Source organism: Cydia fagiglandana, chromosome 25, assembly GCF_963556715.1.
Source record: "Cydia fagiglandana chromosome 25, ilCydFagi1.1, whole genome shotgun sequence".
NCBI lineage: Eukaryota > Metazoa > Arthropoda > Insecta > Lepidoptera > Tortricidae > Cydia > Cydia fagiglandana.
In genome coordinates this window covers 8543704-8561119 of record NC_085956.1, presented here as the reverse complement: position 1 = coordinate 8561119, position 17416 = coordinate 8543704, and the positions used below count along the sequence as shown (strand labels likewise).

Sequence of the window (17416 nt, the reverse complement as noted above, 5' to 3'; positions counted from 1 at the left end):
ACATCACAAGAGAAATAGCTGTTTTTTGCCGATATAATAAAGTTTTTTTAAATAATACAATGATGGTGACAAGCAGTGCCCGATGGTGAGCGATAACCGTAGCCCATGGATGCCTGTGACGTCAGCAACAATGAAACTTGCGAATGCAATGTCACGTTGGTGAAATAGGGGCTAGGATTCGCTTGACAACGAGGTTTCTAGTGAGAAGGTCGGTCATTTATTCACTAATACATTCACTCATTCATTCATTCAATTAGTTCATTTCTGTCACACACACACACATACACACACACACACGCACACGCACACGCATACATTTTATCTTATCTTATCTTATAATATTTCTACTTGCAGAAAGACGACGAGATCTGCATATCGCAGCGCAACTTCGCCATAGGTATCTGCATCGCCGGCGTGATCCTCATGGCTTGCGTCATCGCCGCCATTGCTTGCATCCTCGCGCGCAGGCGCGGCAAGAGCCATTCCGGTAGCTCGCTGTATAGTGGCCCTTACACTAATACTGGATATTCACATGCTAGCTAGATGACTTCATACTTCCAAACTGTACTTCATGTTTGCTTCCGTTACAGTCTCCCCCTGTATTTTTAAGTTTTTAACAGTATCGTAGAAAGTAAATGTTTTCTTCTTTCGCAATTGGTTACGAAATTTCGGTTTCGTATGCGGCCGAAGAGATATTAATTTCGCAAATCAAGGTAGTGAGCTCAAACCTCCTTGCTTGGCACTAAAATAAACAATTATAATGATTTAGAAAGTAAATGCAAAAAGGGTCAGTTTAACTCTGAAAATGAGAGTGAGACGTACTTCTTGTTTGCAATTCTAAGGAATTTGACAAAAATGTCAAACATAGGAAGTGTTCTAAAGTGGGAGGCTGTAACGAAGCTAATAGAAAGAGGAAAATGTTTAATTGTTTAAACAAAACATCACAAAAGTGCCCGTTATCAGTATAAGTATTAAAACTATTATATATAGGAAGTGCCACGAAAAAAAAAATTAAGTGAAACAAAGGAATAAAATGTCGGATAAACTTATAGGGAGGTTGTAGCAATACCAATTAAATTATTATTCGTGCTCATGTCATTACTGTGAAGGCATATTGGCAACCTCCAACACTATCGAGTAAAAAGTTTACAATTAAGTGCTATTTCATAACTTCTTAGTGTAAAAACTTTTGAATTATGTTTACAAAAAGAAGTTGTGCTTAAATAGTCTTGTGAAATAAATACAAAATAACATTAAATCACAATTTAAACGCTTTTGTCGGTTTCAAAGACATCGAATAAATTAGATAGTGGATAGTCGGGTTGAGAAACGAATTAATAATGTAATATTAAAATAAAAATAGGTGTTCCTTATAAAAAAAATTGCGATATTTTTTCGCAATATGTTATGTTTAGCAACATTTTTTTAATGTATTCATATTATTATCATATCTCGTGTTCTAAGCATTGGCCAACAATGTGATAGTCAAAAAACAACGAAATTTCGAAAGACCTTTTAAAATAAAGTTTGTGTAATTGGTGTCAATAATGTCACGTTCGTAACCATGCAGTTACAATCGTATTATTACTGTTTCGTAACTGATTACGAAAATTCGAAAAATTTCCTTTACTTTAGAAATATATGTTGATCTAATGTAGGAACACCTCATTCAGTCATACTTAGCATAAGTTTAGTTTTACAAATATGTATTTAGCAGTACCATGGAATTTAGATATTTATGTTGTGATAATGATATCGAATCCGTCCTGTAGCAATATTTTAGTTGCAATCATTCTCATTTACAACGTAACGTTTTACTATAACATTTAATATCTATATTAAGTCAAAGTTGACTTGAGTAATTATTTAATTTTGTATTTTCTTATAACCAGGGACTTGTCATATAGGCCAGTTTTGCATAATTATGTGCAAATAGGGCCTTTTACCTCCAAGGTGGTGGGATACTTTCCTTTTTAAAGTGTTTCAGCGACTCATTCACGGTAACTGAAAGGTTTGAATTATTGTTTTTCTACTACGAACAAATAACTATAACTATATTTGCAATTTATGCTAAGCGAGTACTGAAATACTTAAAAACTTTTCTTCTCTATAATTTTCAGCCGTTTTAAATAAATTGTGGATGCCATATTCCTTAAGTTATCATTAAGTCCTTATATGCCATTTAAGTGATGATTGGTGCTAAAACTTATTCTTTATTCACACTTATTTTAATATATGACAGAACAAAAAACTCGTTTACACAATTATAATAATTAACGTTATTTTCTTTTGTAGATCCAAAATAAACAATTTCGTAACTGGTTACGAAATACAAAAACGACTTGTATAATAAATAGTTTTGTCTTATATTGAAATAAGTAGTAAATTGCTGCTTATCCTGTGTATCTGTGTACAAGAATGATTATTATCGGTATGTGTTTCATACTTACCTCATTGTGTACTAATCCCGATCTTAACTAGATTTTAAAGACAATGGGGTTCTGGAACCATATCGGCATGAGACTGTATGCAATATTTTTTTAACAAATATACTGACTTAATTAAAATATATTGTTTTTTTTACCTATATCAATATAAAATACCTAGTAGAACTGAACATATTACCATAGCGATTACTTACACCTCACAATGAGAAAAAGTGTAAAAATATATGTACTTTTTTCTAATGCCGACCTCAAATACTGAAAGATGAAATTGTAAACTAAATATGAAGTAACAAGCTTCGTAACCAATAGCCTGTTTTGAAATTAATTACCATAATTAACAAATAAAGTGATTGTGTGAATAAGCCACCAGTATCTAGTATTATAATAAAGGAGTAGGGTAAAGTATTAAATTAATATAAATGAAAAACATTATTTTATTTATAACTGTAGTATATTAAACCAATCATATTGGCCATAAAAAAGTATGGAAGCATAAAAATGGAATCATAAAAACATGAAACACAATACATAATCTTAAGTAACGTCACAAAAATGCAAATTAATGAAATAATCTTTCAGTTCAGGGGTTCCTACAGATGTATTTAGTGCATAATTATTTTCCATCGTATTTTCACGGAAACTTACGAACGTGTCTTGCTATTTCAGTCAGTCTCGGTGCAAAAAGTACTGTCATTGACTGAACTAGCATGACAAAAACGAACGTTTCCGAAAATAGGATGGAAAACATCAACAACAACTCTTTAGGACTTTAGATGGTCATTGGTTACTTATAAGGACATATAAATCGTTTTTTTTAGCATTAGAAAGTACTTGCAAGAAGGTAAGCGATCTTGACATGTCTTTTAATTATAAAACGCTTTTTAAAAATCAAAAACTATTACTTATGAAAGCAAAAGAATATAAATGGTCGTATTAGATTCATAATTGTTACATAATTGCCGTAACTTATTATTAAAATGTGTTTTTCAATTAAAAGACACATCAAGATTGTTTACCTTATTCCTAATGCTAAGAAAACGAACTATAGTTATAGTTTTACAGTGATTTATGAGTAACAACATTTAAATTTTCTTTAGAAACTAAAGTTTAAATAAAATTTTATTGCACATTTCGAACAAAAATAACGACATACAACTATTTTATGATAAACATATTGTATATTAATTGTCAGAAAAAAGGATACAAACCATTTTATGCTATATAAAGTATTGCACAAACAATACAGAACAAAACGGAGAGGCAATCGTATATAACTATTTTCAAATTATCTATCCGTAGCATAATATACTCGATCTTGAATGGAAAAATATATTTTATCTTTTTGTGTCTTATAAACTTGAACATTGCAAAAAGTCATCAAGGAAATAGGTCGTTTAGTAATATGAGTTATAATATTAAACAATGTGCAATAGTTGAGTGTGAGCCTTACTCGCAACATCTTCTTACATCTTAAATGAATAAACTTAAAATTAACTAATTACAATGCAAAATAATTCAGTCTTGCATCGGGATATAAAAAACGTAAGCACAAATCACAGGTAGAGATAATTTTAATCAGCGAATAGTTTCACAAAGATGCTTTCGTGTGGACGTAACAGGATTTTTGGCGTAAAATAATAAGATATTATCATTTAAAATAATAATAATAATAATTTAGCCTATATACGTCCCACTGCTGGGCACAGGCCTCCTCTCAAGCACGAGAGGGTTTGGGCTATAGTCCCCACGCTAGCCCAATGCGGATTGGGGACTTCACATACACCTTTGAATTTCTTCGCAGATGTATTCAGGTTTCCTCACGAAGTTTTCCTTCACCGAAAAGCTAGTGGTTGGTTAATTTAATTTATATGTAAATACAATAATTCTTTGTTGTGGATTATACTCGCTGACATTACACTATCCTTATTTATAAATAATTTCATTCCTACGTATAAACATTTATTTATTTATTTAAATATTTAGAACATTCCTATTTTTGCCAAAAACAAACATAAGAGCAGAAATGCGGTACGGGGACAGTCCCAAAGTAAGAAAAATATGTATTTGTGAATTAATATGCACTGTTAATTATAGAAATGTTCTTTAATTGCCAGTTTCACTTTGTTTTTCTTTACATTGATTAATTTAATTACCAAAATGGTTACGAAATTAACTAGAAATATTCCTTTTTAGTAACTAGTTACGAATTGGGATTATTTTTGCTCGCATCGTAGGTGTTAGTTAAAAATGGTTGATATGAAAATAATTACTGTAAAACGACAGAACTTGAGCTGTGGATAGCTTATAGTCCGTTTTTTTTAGCATTAGAAAGAACTTGCAAGAAGGTAAGCGATCTTGACATGTCTTTTAATTGAAAAACCCTTTTTTTAAATCAAAAACTATTACTTGAAAGCAGAAGAATATAAATGATCGTATTAGATTCATAATTGTTACATCTTTGCCGTAGTTTATTAATAAAATGTGTTTTTCAATTAAAAGGCACATCAAATTTCTAATGCTAAAAAACCGGGCAAGTGCGAGTCGGACTCGCGCACGAAGGGTTCCGTACCATAATGCAAAAAAAAACGGAAAAAAAAGAAAAAAAAAATGGTCACCCATCCAAGTACTGACCACGCCCGACGTTGCTTAACTTTGGTCAAAAATCACGTTTGTTGTATGGGAGCCCCATTTAAATCTTTATTTTATTCTGTTTTTAGTATTTGTTGTTATAGCGGCAACAGAAATATCTCGACTCTACTATCACGGTTCGTGAGATACAGCCTGGTGACAGACAAACGGACGGACGGACGGACGGACGGACAGCGAAGTCTTAGTAATAGGGTCCCGTTTTACCCTTTGGGTACGGAACCCTAAAAAACGAACTATACTGCTGCACTCTACCGGCAGAACATTGCAGTAATACTCCCTATTGTATTATTTTATTTAAGCTCCTATCAGGGTACCTTTATCAATATGGCAACGAATCATCCATATGCACAGTCATGAGCGCGTCTTCGGGGTGTATCTCGAGTAGGGCTTCCGTGCCGTCGTTGAAGGGAAACGAGACGCTCCCGTCGATCACCAGACCTGGAGAAGGTGTCAATTACTGGTTGGTGTTATTTTATGGGGGGGAATAGAGTTATCACTTTAACGTAAATCTCTCAAAAATTTTTTTTATCATTTTTGTTACCTAAACTGTGCCTAAGACAGATGGTGACCCAGCGGTGAGAGCGTGCGACTTTCAATCCGAAGGTCGCGGTTTCAAACCCCGGCTCGTAATGAGTTTTTCGGAACTTATGTACGAAATATCATTTGATATTTACAAGTCGCTTTTCGGTAAAGGAAAACATCGTGAGAAAACCGGAATACTCCCAATAAGGCCTAGTTTACCCTCTGGGTTGGAAGGTCAGATGGCAGTCGCTTTCGTAAAAACTAGGGTCTACGCCAATTAGTTGCCAAGCGGACCCCAGGCTCCCATGAACCGTGTCAAAAATGCCGGGATAGCGCGAGGAGGAGAGAAGACAAGTGGAAATTATTATTTAAGACTATTATTTTGTATGACCTTACCAGCATCAACGCAGTGTGACTTCACCCGTACGGTGTCGGCGCGGTCTCGAACCCGCAACCCTCTGGGTACCGGCCAATCCTCGAACGTGATGTATTCTCGGACGGAGTAGGCTAGCTTGTCGCAGTCTGTAGACAAGTAGGGAAATCGGAATGGGTGTGTTTAAAATCTTTTTTATTATGCGACTTAGAAAATGACATCTTTGTCATGAAAACAAAACTTCCTTTATTTTTAAGATGTCATTGTTGTATATATAAGGAATTACAACAACTTATTATCCCACTTGTTCTCATTTTGCTTTTATGTAAATTCAATGTTGACGTGTAAAAGTGCCCTTGTGGCCTATTTGCTGAATAAATGTTAACGTTGATGTATCGTTCCATAAACTTTTTAATTAACTGTACAGCGAATTAAATCATTTAAATAAGTTAGATTGACGTCACAAACTTTTTGACTCCCTCCCCCCTGTCACAACATGTCACATTTTCTTGACCCCCTCCCCACCTAAACGTGTGATGTAATAAATGGGTGACCCCTAAGGAAAAATATACCAACCGGCGGCAAACATGAGCTTCTGCAGAAAGAATAGATAGTATAGAGGGGTCCTGTCATTGTGAATTTTGTAGTCACAGTAAATTTACTGCCATCTATCGACACACGACTAAAACTCAAAATGAAAACGTATAAAATTATCAAAAAGATGTGTATATACGGATAAATTATTTTATTATTTTTATATCATTTTGATCCATGTTCATTCACTCATATCTATGTGTTAAATATGAAACGGTGTCGTCACGCCCTCTAGCCGAGCATAGGCTAAAGGTGTGTGCGCCATCTATCCGAGAATGACTTTCTCTTGATTTCCGGGGCACGTTTTTCCTTAGACTTTATTTATCTTATACGAAGTTACATATGTCTTTGGCTTCTGATTGTATTTCTCAGCGACCTCCCTCGCTTTCTCCAACGTGGTGTCAACGGCTATGCCCTCCCTGGAGAGTATCTTCATCAGCTCAGCACAGAGTGTATAATATATAAGTATACCAACCGGCGGCAAACATGAGCTTCTGATTATATTTCTCAGCGACCTCCCTCGCTTTCTCCAACGTGGTGTCAACGGCTATGCCCTCCCTGGAGAGAATCTCCATCAGCTCAGCACAGAGTGTATAATATATAAGTATACCAACCGGCGGCAAACATGAGCTTCTGATTATATTTCTCAGCGACCTCCCTCGCTTTCTCCAACGTGGTGTCAACGGCTATGCCCTCCCTGGAGAGTATCTTCATCAGTTCAAAGCACAGAGTGTATAATATATAAGTATACCAACCGGCGTCAAACATGAACTTCTGATTATATTTCTCAGCGACCTCCCTCCATTTCTCCAACGTGGTGTCCACGGCTATGCCGTCCCTGGAGAGTATCTTCATCAGCTCAGCACAGAGTGTATAATATATAAGTATACCAACCGGCTGAAAACATGAGCTTCTGATTATATTTCTCAGCGACCTCCCTCGCTTTCTCCAACGTGGTGTCCACGGCTATGCCCTCCCTGGAGAGTATCTTCATTAGCTCAGCACAGAGTGTATAATATATAAGTATACCAACCGGCGGCAAACATGAGCTTCTGATTATATTTCTCAGCGACCTCCCTCGCTTTCTCCAACGTGGTGTCAACGGCTATGCCCTCCCTGGAGAGAATCTCCATCAGCTCAGCACAGAGTGTATAATATATAAGTATACCAACCGGCGGCAAACATGAGCTTCTGATTATATTTCTCAGCGACCTCCCTCGCTTTCTCCAACGTGGTGTCAACGGCTATGCCCTCCCTGGAGAGTATCTTCATCAGTTCAAGCACAGAGTGTATAATATATAAGTATACCAACCGGCGTCAAACATGAACTTCTGATTATATTTCTCAGCGACCTCCCTCCATTTCTCCAACGTGGTGTCCACGGCTATGCCGTCCCTGGAGAGTATCTTCATCAGCTCAGCACAGAGTGTATAATATATAAGTATACCAACCGGCTGCAAACATGAGCTTCTGATTATATTTCTCAGCGACCTCCCTCGCTTTCTCCAACGTGGTGTCCACGGCTATGCCCTCCCTGGAGAGTATCTTCATTAGCTCAGCACAGAGTGTATAATATATAAGTATACCAACCGGCTGCAAACATGAGCTTCTGATTATATTTCTCAGCGACCTCCCTCGCTTTCTCCAACGTGGTGTCGACGGCTATGCCCTCCCTGGAGAGTATCTTCATCAGTTCAAGCACAGAGTGGGTACGGAGGCAGTTTATACTGGAAAAGAATATATTTATGATTTTTTTCTTTATAGAATATGGTCAAAAAGCCACTCGCATATTTAAAGAATTTCGTATGTATTCTCATCGAAACTTGAGTTTTTTGTACTACCTATAAGACAATGTTGCCACTGCAATAATTTGTTTGTAAAATTGTAAATTTCTTTTGATAAATAATCACGCTAAGATAATTTATTTAATAGTAATTTTACTCCTACGATTTAAAAAAATACTTTTATTTTTACATAAATACAAGACGCGCTAGTAAAAAAGTGGCAACATTTATTACTTTTTTTGGTCTTAAATTACGTTTTGCTGTTTACGTACTACAGGACACATGGAATATTTAAATAAAATTGTAAAAAATTTAAGATAAAGATATTTATGAAAAAAAAACCTGTAAGAGCAGTAAGAGTGCGCGACAGTATTCCGCGAGATATACTGTCATTTTCTAATTGTATTATTTAACTAGGCAATTAGCTAAGTCTACCCATCTATGTTTAAGCTCCCTCTGCCAACAAACTGTCCTGCAGTTTGACAGAAGAAAAACTGTAAAAGTAGGGTTTATTTCGTCTGAATACATGATTTTGAAGTGAAAACTTCTTTAGCGGCGTTGTGCACTTTTTGTGATGGGGGAAAAATGTTAAACTCGCGACAGGTCACGTGACCGACAGATTCGACAGATTGAAATTCGTAAGACGGACACGTGACCTAATCGAAAAACTGTTACAATGTCATTGAGTTTTCACTTCTGCCGGCACTCCCGGAGTGCAACCCGTTTTTTGTAATAATCTTCTGTCACAGATAATTTACAAACAATCACTGGGTACGAACTAAATGCTACACAGATGTAGTGCATAATTGTTTTCTATCGTATTTTCTCGGAAACGTTCGTATTTGTCATGCTACTTCAGTCAACCTCACTACTTTTTGTACCGAGACTGGCTGAAACAGCAAGATACGTTACGAACGTCTCCGTGAAAATACGATAGAAAATAATTATACACTACATCTATACCTTATTTTATGTCCCGCACTCTTCAATGGTGACAGAGTGAGATACCTGTAATGCCACGACGTGCTGCCGGTGCCCGTGCTCACACAGAGCCCCGACACTCGTCACGTCCCGCTCTCTCCAACGGTGACAGAGTGAGATACCTGTAATGCCACGACGTGCTGCCGGTGCCCGTGCTCACACAGAGCCCCGACACTCGTCACGTCCCGCTCTCTCCAACGGTGACAGAGTGAGATACCTGTAATGCCACGACGTGCTGCCGGTGCCCGTGCTCACACAGAGCCCCGACACTCGTCACGTCCCGCTCTCTCCAACGGTGACAGAGTGAGATACCTGTAATGCCACGACGTGCTGCCGGTGCCCGTGCTCACACAGAGCCCCGACACTCGTCACGTCCCGCTCTCTCCAACGGTGACAGAGTGAGATACCTGTAATGCCACGACGTGCTGCCGGTGCCCGTGCTCACACAGAGCCCCGACACTCGTCACGTCCCGCTCTCTCCAACGGTGACAGAGTGAGATACCTGTAATGCCACGACGTGCTGCCGGTGCCCGTGCTCACACAGAGCCCCGACACTCGTCACGTCCCGCTCTCTCCAACGGTGACAGAGTGAGATACCTGTAATGCCACGACGTGCTGCCGGTGCCCGTGCTCACACAGAGCCCCGACACTCGTCACGTCCCGCTCTCTCCAACGGTGACAGAGTGAGATACCTGTAATGCCACGACGTGCTGCCGGTGCCCGTGCTCACACAGAGCCCCGAGCTCTTCGTGTGCGTCCACGCGCCCGTGTCTATCTGCAGGCGGAGCACCGATACTCGTGATGTCACGCTCTCGCCTATGAATACCTGGTCAGAATAGAAAGAGATGAGTAGTACACGGAAATTGTCTTGGAGATTGAACAGAAAATATCCTTTTTTTTTTAGGGTTCCGTACCCAAAAACTTAAAAACGGGAAACTCTTTAAGAATAAAACCTATGTAGCGAGGGATAAGATTGAATCACGAGCAAATTTCTCAGCGAGGGATTCAAAGGCAATATAGGGACAGGGACATTTTTATTTTTACACGAATTGACTAAGCCCCACGGTAAGCTCAGAAGGCTTGTGTTGTGGGTACTCAGACAACGATATATGTAATATATAAATACTTAAATACATAGAAAACAACCATGACTCAGGAACAAATATCTGTGTCATCACACAAATAAATTCCCTTACCGGGATTCGAACCCGGGACCATCGGCTTCATAGGCAGGGTCACTACCCACTAGGCCAGGCCGGTCGTCGGTACTTTTCGGTCGTTGGATCTATTGTCAAGTAGCAGTACTGATAATTCCGCTTCCCGATGCTTGATGTCAACTACAAAAATAATATATTCAATTACACAAACGGGTCTACCGCGATATAATTTCATTGTTTTTACCTTTAATTCCGACGTTTCAGCTGAGTTGCACCAGCTGTGGTCACGGAAAGACTGACGTCCCAATAAATGTCAACGGAGATATTAATAAAACAACACTAAACTACCCGAAATTAGTTTATAAAAATGTTCGGGGTAGACAAAGAACCACACCACACACCACAGCTGGTGCAACTCAGCTAAAACGTCGGAATTAAAGGTAAAAACAATGAAATTATATCGCGGTAGACCCGTTTGTGTAATTGAATATGTGTACAAAACGCGAGAGTTTAAAGTGTTATACGAAAATATTAGTCGTTTTGGTATATGTCACGTTCCACGGAAAAAGGTACCTTATGGCGGCTGGCGCTTACGTCGCATAGCGCCGCAATAATATTGGAGCGGCGTTAATAATAGCGTAAGCGCCAACCGCCATAAGGTACCTTTACCCGTGGGACGTCACATATGGAGTGACGACTCTATGTATTTTTTTCTCTATGATTATACTAGAGTTTTTACCTCATTGAGGGCCAAAAAGGGTAGCACTTTAGTATGGAGCACCGAATTCCTCTGCTCCGTGGTGAACTGCTCCCGGTGGGGCGCCGACGATTGTGGGTTATCCGGATTATCCAGGGCCTGGGAGACTGCTGAATATCTGCAACACGGTATTTGACTGTATTTAAAATATATCAAAGACATATATAACTTCGTATAAGATGAATAAAATCTAAGAAAAAAACGTGCCCCGGAAATCAAGAAAAAGTCACTCTCAGATAGATGGCGCCGCACCTTTGGCCTATGGTCGGCTAGATGGCGTGACGACACCGTTTCATATTTAACAATTTTAACACACAATACAGTGTGTTTTTTTTAAGTGGGACAGTATGGGGAAATCCCAAAGTATAAGAGATACAGGGAAACTGTCTTAGGAAACATTAGGTACTTTTTTGTGAAAAAAAAAATGGTATAGTCAAAATTTTGGTCAAGTGTGAGTTGTCCCTAAAAATGATTAATTTTGATGAAATTTTTTTTTGACGCACATCTACTCAGTTTCATGAGGGGATCATTTTATTGTATGGGAAGAAAAAAATCGGGACAGCAGAAGTTAGTCAAATTTAAGAAAATCGTTTTCATTTTTACAACCCGTGTAAATTGAAAACCACTGCCCACTGCAAGGTTTTTATTTAAAAAATATTGCCTATTCCAGTTTTACATTTGAATTTGGAACACTTTATTTGGTTTAAAAAGGATTAAAATACTTTAAGATATTCTTACGCGAGCCTTACCTTACAAATCTAATTTAAAAAAAAACAAATTTTAAATTTGGAACTTCTTGAAACAAACAGTATTTTACTTGATATTTCATTGTTTAAAGTTAACATTATGTTAAGTTTTCGTCATGGAATTACCAAACTCGCATAAAGTAGATTTAATTGAAGCGTATTTTGTAAATTATCGTAGCTCTGTGAATGCGTTACAGTGGTATCGGGAACGTTATCCGGACCGCGATCAACCGGACCGCAAAATTTTTGACAAACTGGTGAAAAATTTAAGAAAGGGAGGCTGTTTTAAATTAAAACGGAAGAGACGAGCCACAGTAATAAATGAATTTACAACTATCGCAATCTTAGGATATTTTGAAGCCTACCCAAAAGCCTCATTGAGGGAAGCTGCTAACACTATCGGTGTGCATAAATCTACAGTACGAAAGGTATTGAAGGCTTACAAGTACAAGTGTTACATAGAAGGTCATCTTGTACAAGCATTGCTTCCAGGAGACACTGACCGGAGATTAGCATTTTGCCAGTGGTTTGTAGCATGCTCGATTAGAAACCCGTCTTTTCCAAGCCGGATTATTTGGACAGATGAATGCAATTTTTCAAACAATGGCATGTACAATAGAAAAAATAATCATTTTTGGGCACGTACAAACCCCTTCCGAACTACGGCAACCCATAACCAGGTCCGCTTTTCCTTTAATTGTTGGTGTGCAATATTAGATAATAAAATCTTTGCCATTAAAATTTACCATGGAACATTGAATAGTCAAAAATATCAGGAAATATTAAACATGGGTGTGGATTTAGTAGATATGGCAATTCCATTAAATAATTTGAATAATATCATCTACCAACAAGACGGCGCCCCTGCCCACAATAGTATCGCTACGAAACAGTTTTTAAATGAACATTTTCTTGATCACTGGATGGGCACAAATGGCCCTATTAAATGGCCACCACGTTCACCCGATTTAACACCGTTGGATTTTTTCATTTGGGGGTACCTTAAAGGTCGAATTTATGCAGATACTTACAACTCGGTACAAGAGTTAAAAGACGCAGTGCATTATCATTTGAACAACATACATCACAACGCCTTGTCTAAAGCTACCAGAGGTGTTCTGAAACGCGCTCGTGCCTGCATTCGACAAGAGGGAGGCCACTTTGAACATTTACTTTAATGTAAAATTATTTTATTAAATTTACCTAACTTCTGCTGTCCCGATTTTTTTCTTCCCATACAATAAAATGATCCCCTCATGAAACTGAGTAGATGTGCGTAAAAAAAAAATTTCATCAAAATTAATCATTTTTAGGGACAACTCACACTTGACCAAAATTTTGACTATACCAATTTTTTTTTCACAAAAAAGTACCTAATGTTTCCTAAGACAGTTTCCCTGTATCTCTTATACTTTAGGATTTGACCATACTGTCCCACTTAAAAAAAACACACTGTATATCAGTGAATGAACATGGGTAAAAATGATATAAAAATAACAAAATCATGTATGTATGTAAAAATATGTATGTGTGTATTTTTTTGATAATTGTATACGTGTTTATTTTGAGTTTTAGTCGTGGGTCGATAGATGGCAGTAATTTTACGGTGACTACAAAATTTACTATGACAGGACCCCTCTATACTATCTATTCTCTTTGATATTATTTTACACCATGCATAAAATAAAGCACCAGAAAATTAATAGACCCCTAGCCACGAACAGATTTCCTTGACCAAGCCTCCCGGGTGACAACTCGTATATTGGTTAACGGCTATGTACGATGATCCCTCGTAGACGTCAGCTGGCGCTCCGTTGGTGGGTTGAGGAATGGCAGCCACCGAAACATGTATAAAATTAAAATGAATTTTGTGATCGCCAAAAACCTCACGAAATATCACCAAGGGGAAGGGGGAGTCAAAAAGTAGCCATAAACACCTCGCGTGATTTGTGCACAACCCCTTATGCTCTAGTTTCCTAGGATAGCGGTGCCGTCATATAGCGGCCGTCTCCATACAAATACTACGACATCCATATTTAGCCGTATTATTTAGTATGGAGACAGCCGCTATATGACGGCACCGCTATCCTAGGAAACTACCTACTGGTAATTCTAATGTTTTGGTACAGAAATATACCTGCTATAGTGTAGCGTATGTAGATCAACTGGTGTGATGGTGTCCAATAATTTAAAGTGTTGGACACTTTAACCAGATAGGTACAATTGTTGGACACTAAGCTGACAGGCCCCAGTTATAGACCCTCCTAGGTTTTGGCAGTAGTAGTAGTAAACTCTTTATTGCACAAAAAGACATATTAAAAATAGCATACAATTAGTAAGAAGTACAAAGGCGAACTTATCCCTTTGAGGGATCTCTTCCAGTTAACCTTTGAGTTGAGGTTTTGTGTTTGTGTTTTGGCATAGATAATATACAATACCTGCTATAGTGTAGTGTATGTAGATCAACTGGTGTGATGGTGTCCAATAGTAAGTGTTGGACACTGTAAGCAGCTAGGCACCATTGTTGGACACTTTCAGCTGAGAAGCCCCAGTTATTGAGCCTCCTAGGTTTTGTGTTTTGGCATAGATAATATACAATACCTGCTATAGTGTAGTGTATGTAGATCAACTGGTGTGATGGTGTCCAATAGTGAGTGTTGGACACTTTCAGCTGAGAGGGCCCAGTTATTGAGCCTACTAGGTTTTGTGTTTTGGTACAGATAAATATACCTGCTATAGTGTAGCGTATGTAGATCAACTGGTGTGATGGTGTCCAATAATTTGGCCTCGCAGGTGACGGTCGTTCGTATCCGCGATCGCCGCATCCATCTGAACCGACCCTGAACAGTCGTGAGAAAATAATTAAGTACATATAGTCTGTAGAGCCATTTGCATCAGTAGAAAAAAGCGGTAAATTTAAAAAACAAAGGTCGATCATCTCATAGAAAATTAGAATTTCACGCGTTTCCCTACTGACAAAGTTGTTTGACAATATTTCACTATACACGTAAAAATATAGCATAAGTAGCAACCCAGTGTGTACCCAAAACAGAATACTAAACGTAGCGGCAAAGACAATAAATCATCGCAAATAAAGATGCTTATTAGCAAGTTGAGTTGTTAAATTAAGACTAGAGCCTAATGTTATGTTACGCATAAAACTCATTTCGCATAATTGTTATTGAAAAATTATAATAATATTGTTATTAAAAAAAACATTATTGGGAAGCGCTGGTGGCCTAGCGGTGAGAGCGTGCGACTTGCAATCTGGAGGTCGCGGGTTCAAACCCCGGCTCGTACCAATGAGTTTTTCGGAACTTATGTACGAAATATCATTTGATATTTACCAGTCGCTTTTCGGTGAAGGAAAACATCGTGAGGAAACCGGACTAATCCCAATAAGGCCTAGTTTACCCTCTGGGTTGGAAGGTCAGATGGCAGTCGCTTTCGTAAAAACTAGTGCCTACGTCAAATCATGGGATTAGTTGTCAAGCGGACCCCAGGCTCCCATGGGCCGTGGCGAAATGCCGGGATAACGCCAGGAAGAAGAAGTTATTGAAAAATTATAAAACACATAACCTAACATACCCTATTCTACACAAACTATGCAAGATATTTTCCAAAATACTCTTTGTTTCAGCTGGAGAAAAATTATGCGAAATTAATTTATGCGTAACGTATATTATGGCAAGAGGCCCGATGGAATAACCCTCATCCCCTGGCAGATGGGACGGCCGCTCATCTGGGATGCCACATGTGTAGACACCCTAGCGCCGTCCCATCTAGTCGCCACGACTCAGAGAGCTGGCGGCGCGGCAGCAGCGGCTGAAACCCTAAAACGCCGCAAATATGCTGGTCTTACAAACAACCACAAATTTGCGGCGTTCGCGGTAGAGACCCTGGGGCCGTGGTGCCGTGACGCTCACAATCTTTTTAAGGGCCTAAAAAAAAAGACTATTGGAAACCACGGGTGACCCTAGGGCTGGCTCATTCCTAGGCCAAAGAATAGGCATAGCTATTCAGCGTGGGAATGTAGCCAGCCTTATGGGCACCCTTCCGCAGGGGACAGATCTGGGGGACCTAAGGTAGGTGGGTAAGTTTTATTTATTTATTTTATTAGTTTTAGTTTTAATTTATTTAGTTTATACTTAATTTTAATAATATTTTGTATAAGTTTTGTTATTGAATAAATTACCCAAATCGAATTTATATTATTCTCATTTATTTATCTTTCTTCTTAGGCTAGGTCATTTATAATATGAATATAAAAGTAAAATATAAAAACACTTACAAAACAATAAAAAATACATAGAACCACATTATAAAAAACCTAACCTAGGGTGCCGCCGGCAGCGGGGCAGGGCCCAAGCTGCCGGTGGTCAGGGCCGCAGAGTGAGGAATCGACGTACTATACGCGCCGTGTCCAAAATTACCGCCTTCTGCATCTGACCCTTGATCCAACCACCTAGCGAGAGTCTCTCAAGATGTCGGTCGAGACTCTTCGCTATTAGACCGTTCACTGAAACGACTATCGGGACAATGATCGTCGAATCAACATCCCACATAGCGGTTATCTCGTGAGCCAAGTCTAGGTACTTACTGGACTTGTCCTTCTCGGCTTTCACGAGATTCTCGTCATGGGGGATGGTGACGTCAACGAGCACGGCCCGGCGTTGCGATCGATCTATCAGCACGATGTCAGGCTTATTGGCTACAATAGTCCTGTCAGTGATGATAGATCGATCCCAATAGAGCGTGGCACGACCATTTTCGAGAACTGGCGCAGGTGTGTACTTGTAGTACGGCACTTCGCGGTCCACAAGGCCGTATAGGAGGGCAAGCTGCTGGTGAATAATTCTGGCTACGAGGTTATGTCTGTGCAAGTACTCGCCGTTAGCAAGATGAGAACAACCGGAGATAATATGCCTGAGTTTCGCGCTTGGAATTTCGCGCGCTCGCGCCATTGCGCAAAGTCACTGTGTCAGTGCTCTCCGTGATTTTAAATCGATAAACTATCATTTTCCTAGTTTCTAGTAGTGTTCTATATACTAATATGTAGTGATTAATTCGTGTTGTGTGATGGTGCAAAAACTATTGAAATCGGACGAGAAATGCAAGAGCTACAAGTAAAATAGTTTCAAAAAATAATCGTTATCCGTCTCATCCCTGACCTTCGACAACCCGCACGGCTCTCGCTTCTACGCACACACGCACAGCGCACACGCACAGGCGGCAACTAAACCAGATCTGCGAGCAACGAGACAGCACACGCGCCTGCACGCACACACCTACACCTATAAGAAGACACTCAAGCAAGTTCGCTCCTAAGCTTTATTTGTTGCGAGTTAGAGTCGTATTTCGTAGCTTGTATTTTGCAAAGCGCGCGCTTACTATTATATGAGATTA

At 38.9% G+C, this 17416-nt stretch overlaps 2 protein-coding genes across 2 annotated transcripts in view; one reads left to right on the top strand and one right to left on the bottom strand.

Moving 5' to 3' along the window:
- Positions 1 to 2567, top strand: part of LOC134677148 (uncharacterized) — a 99939-nt gene extending 97372 nt beyond the window's left edge. Inside the window, exon 10 of the mRNA XM_063535606.1 lies at positions 355 to 2567. Coding sequence (XP_063391676.1) covers positions 355 to 543 — 189 coding nt within the window. The 3' untranslated portion in view covers positions 544 to 2567. The remainder of the gene's footprint in view (positions 1 to 354) is intronic.
- Positions 2568 to 2876: 309 nt separating this feature from the next.
- LOC134677146 (NAD kinase 2, mitochondrial) overlaps positions 2877 to 17416 on the bottom strand; it is a 42204-nt gene continuing 27664 nt past the window's right edge. The window contains exons 6-11 of the mRNA XM_063535604.1: positions 14741 to 14850; positions 11247 to 11382; positions 10043 to 10176; positions 8176 to 8312; positions 6015 to 6140; positions 2877 to 5534 (exon numbers count right to left, since the gene is read on the bottom strand). Coding sequence (XP_063391674.1) covers positions 5416 to 5534; positions 6015 to 6140; positions 8176 to 8312; positions 10043 to 10176; positions 11247 to 11382; positions 14741 to 14850 — 762 coding nt within the window. The 3' untranslated portion in view covers positions 2877 to 5415. The remainder of the gene's footprint in view (positions 5535 to 6014; positions 6141 to 8175; positions 8313 to 10042; positions 10177 to 11246; positions 11383 to 14740; positions 14851 to 17416) is intronic.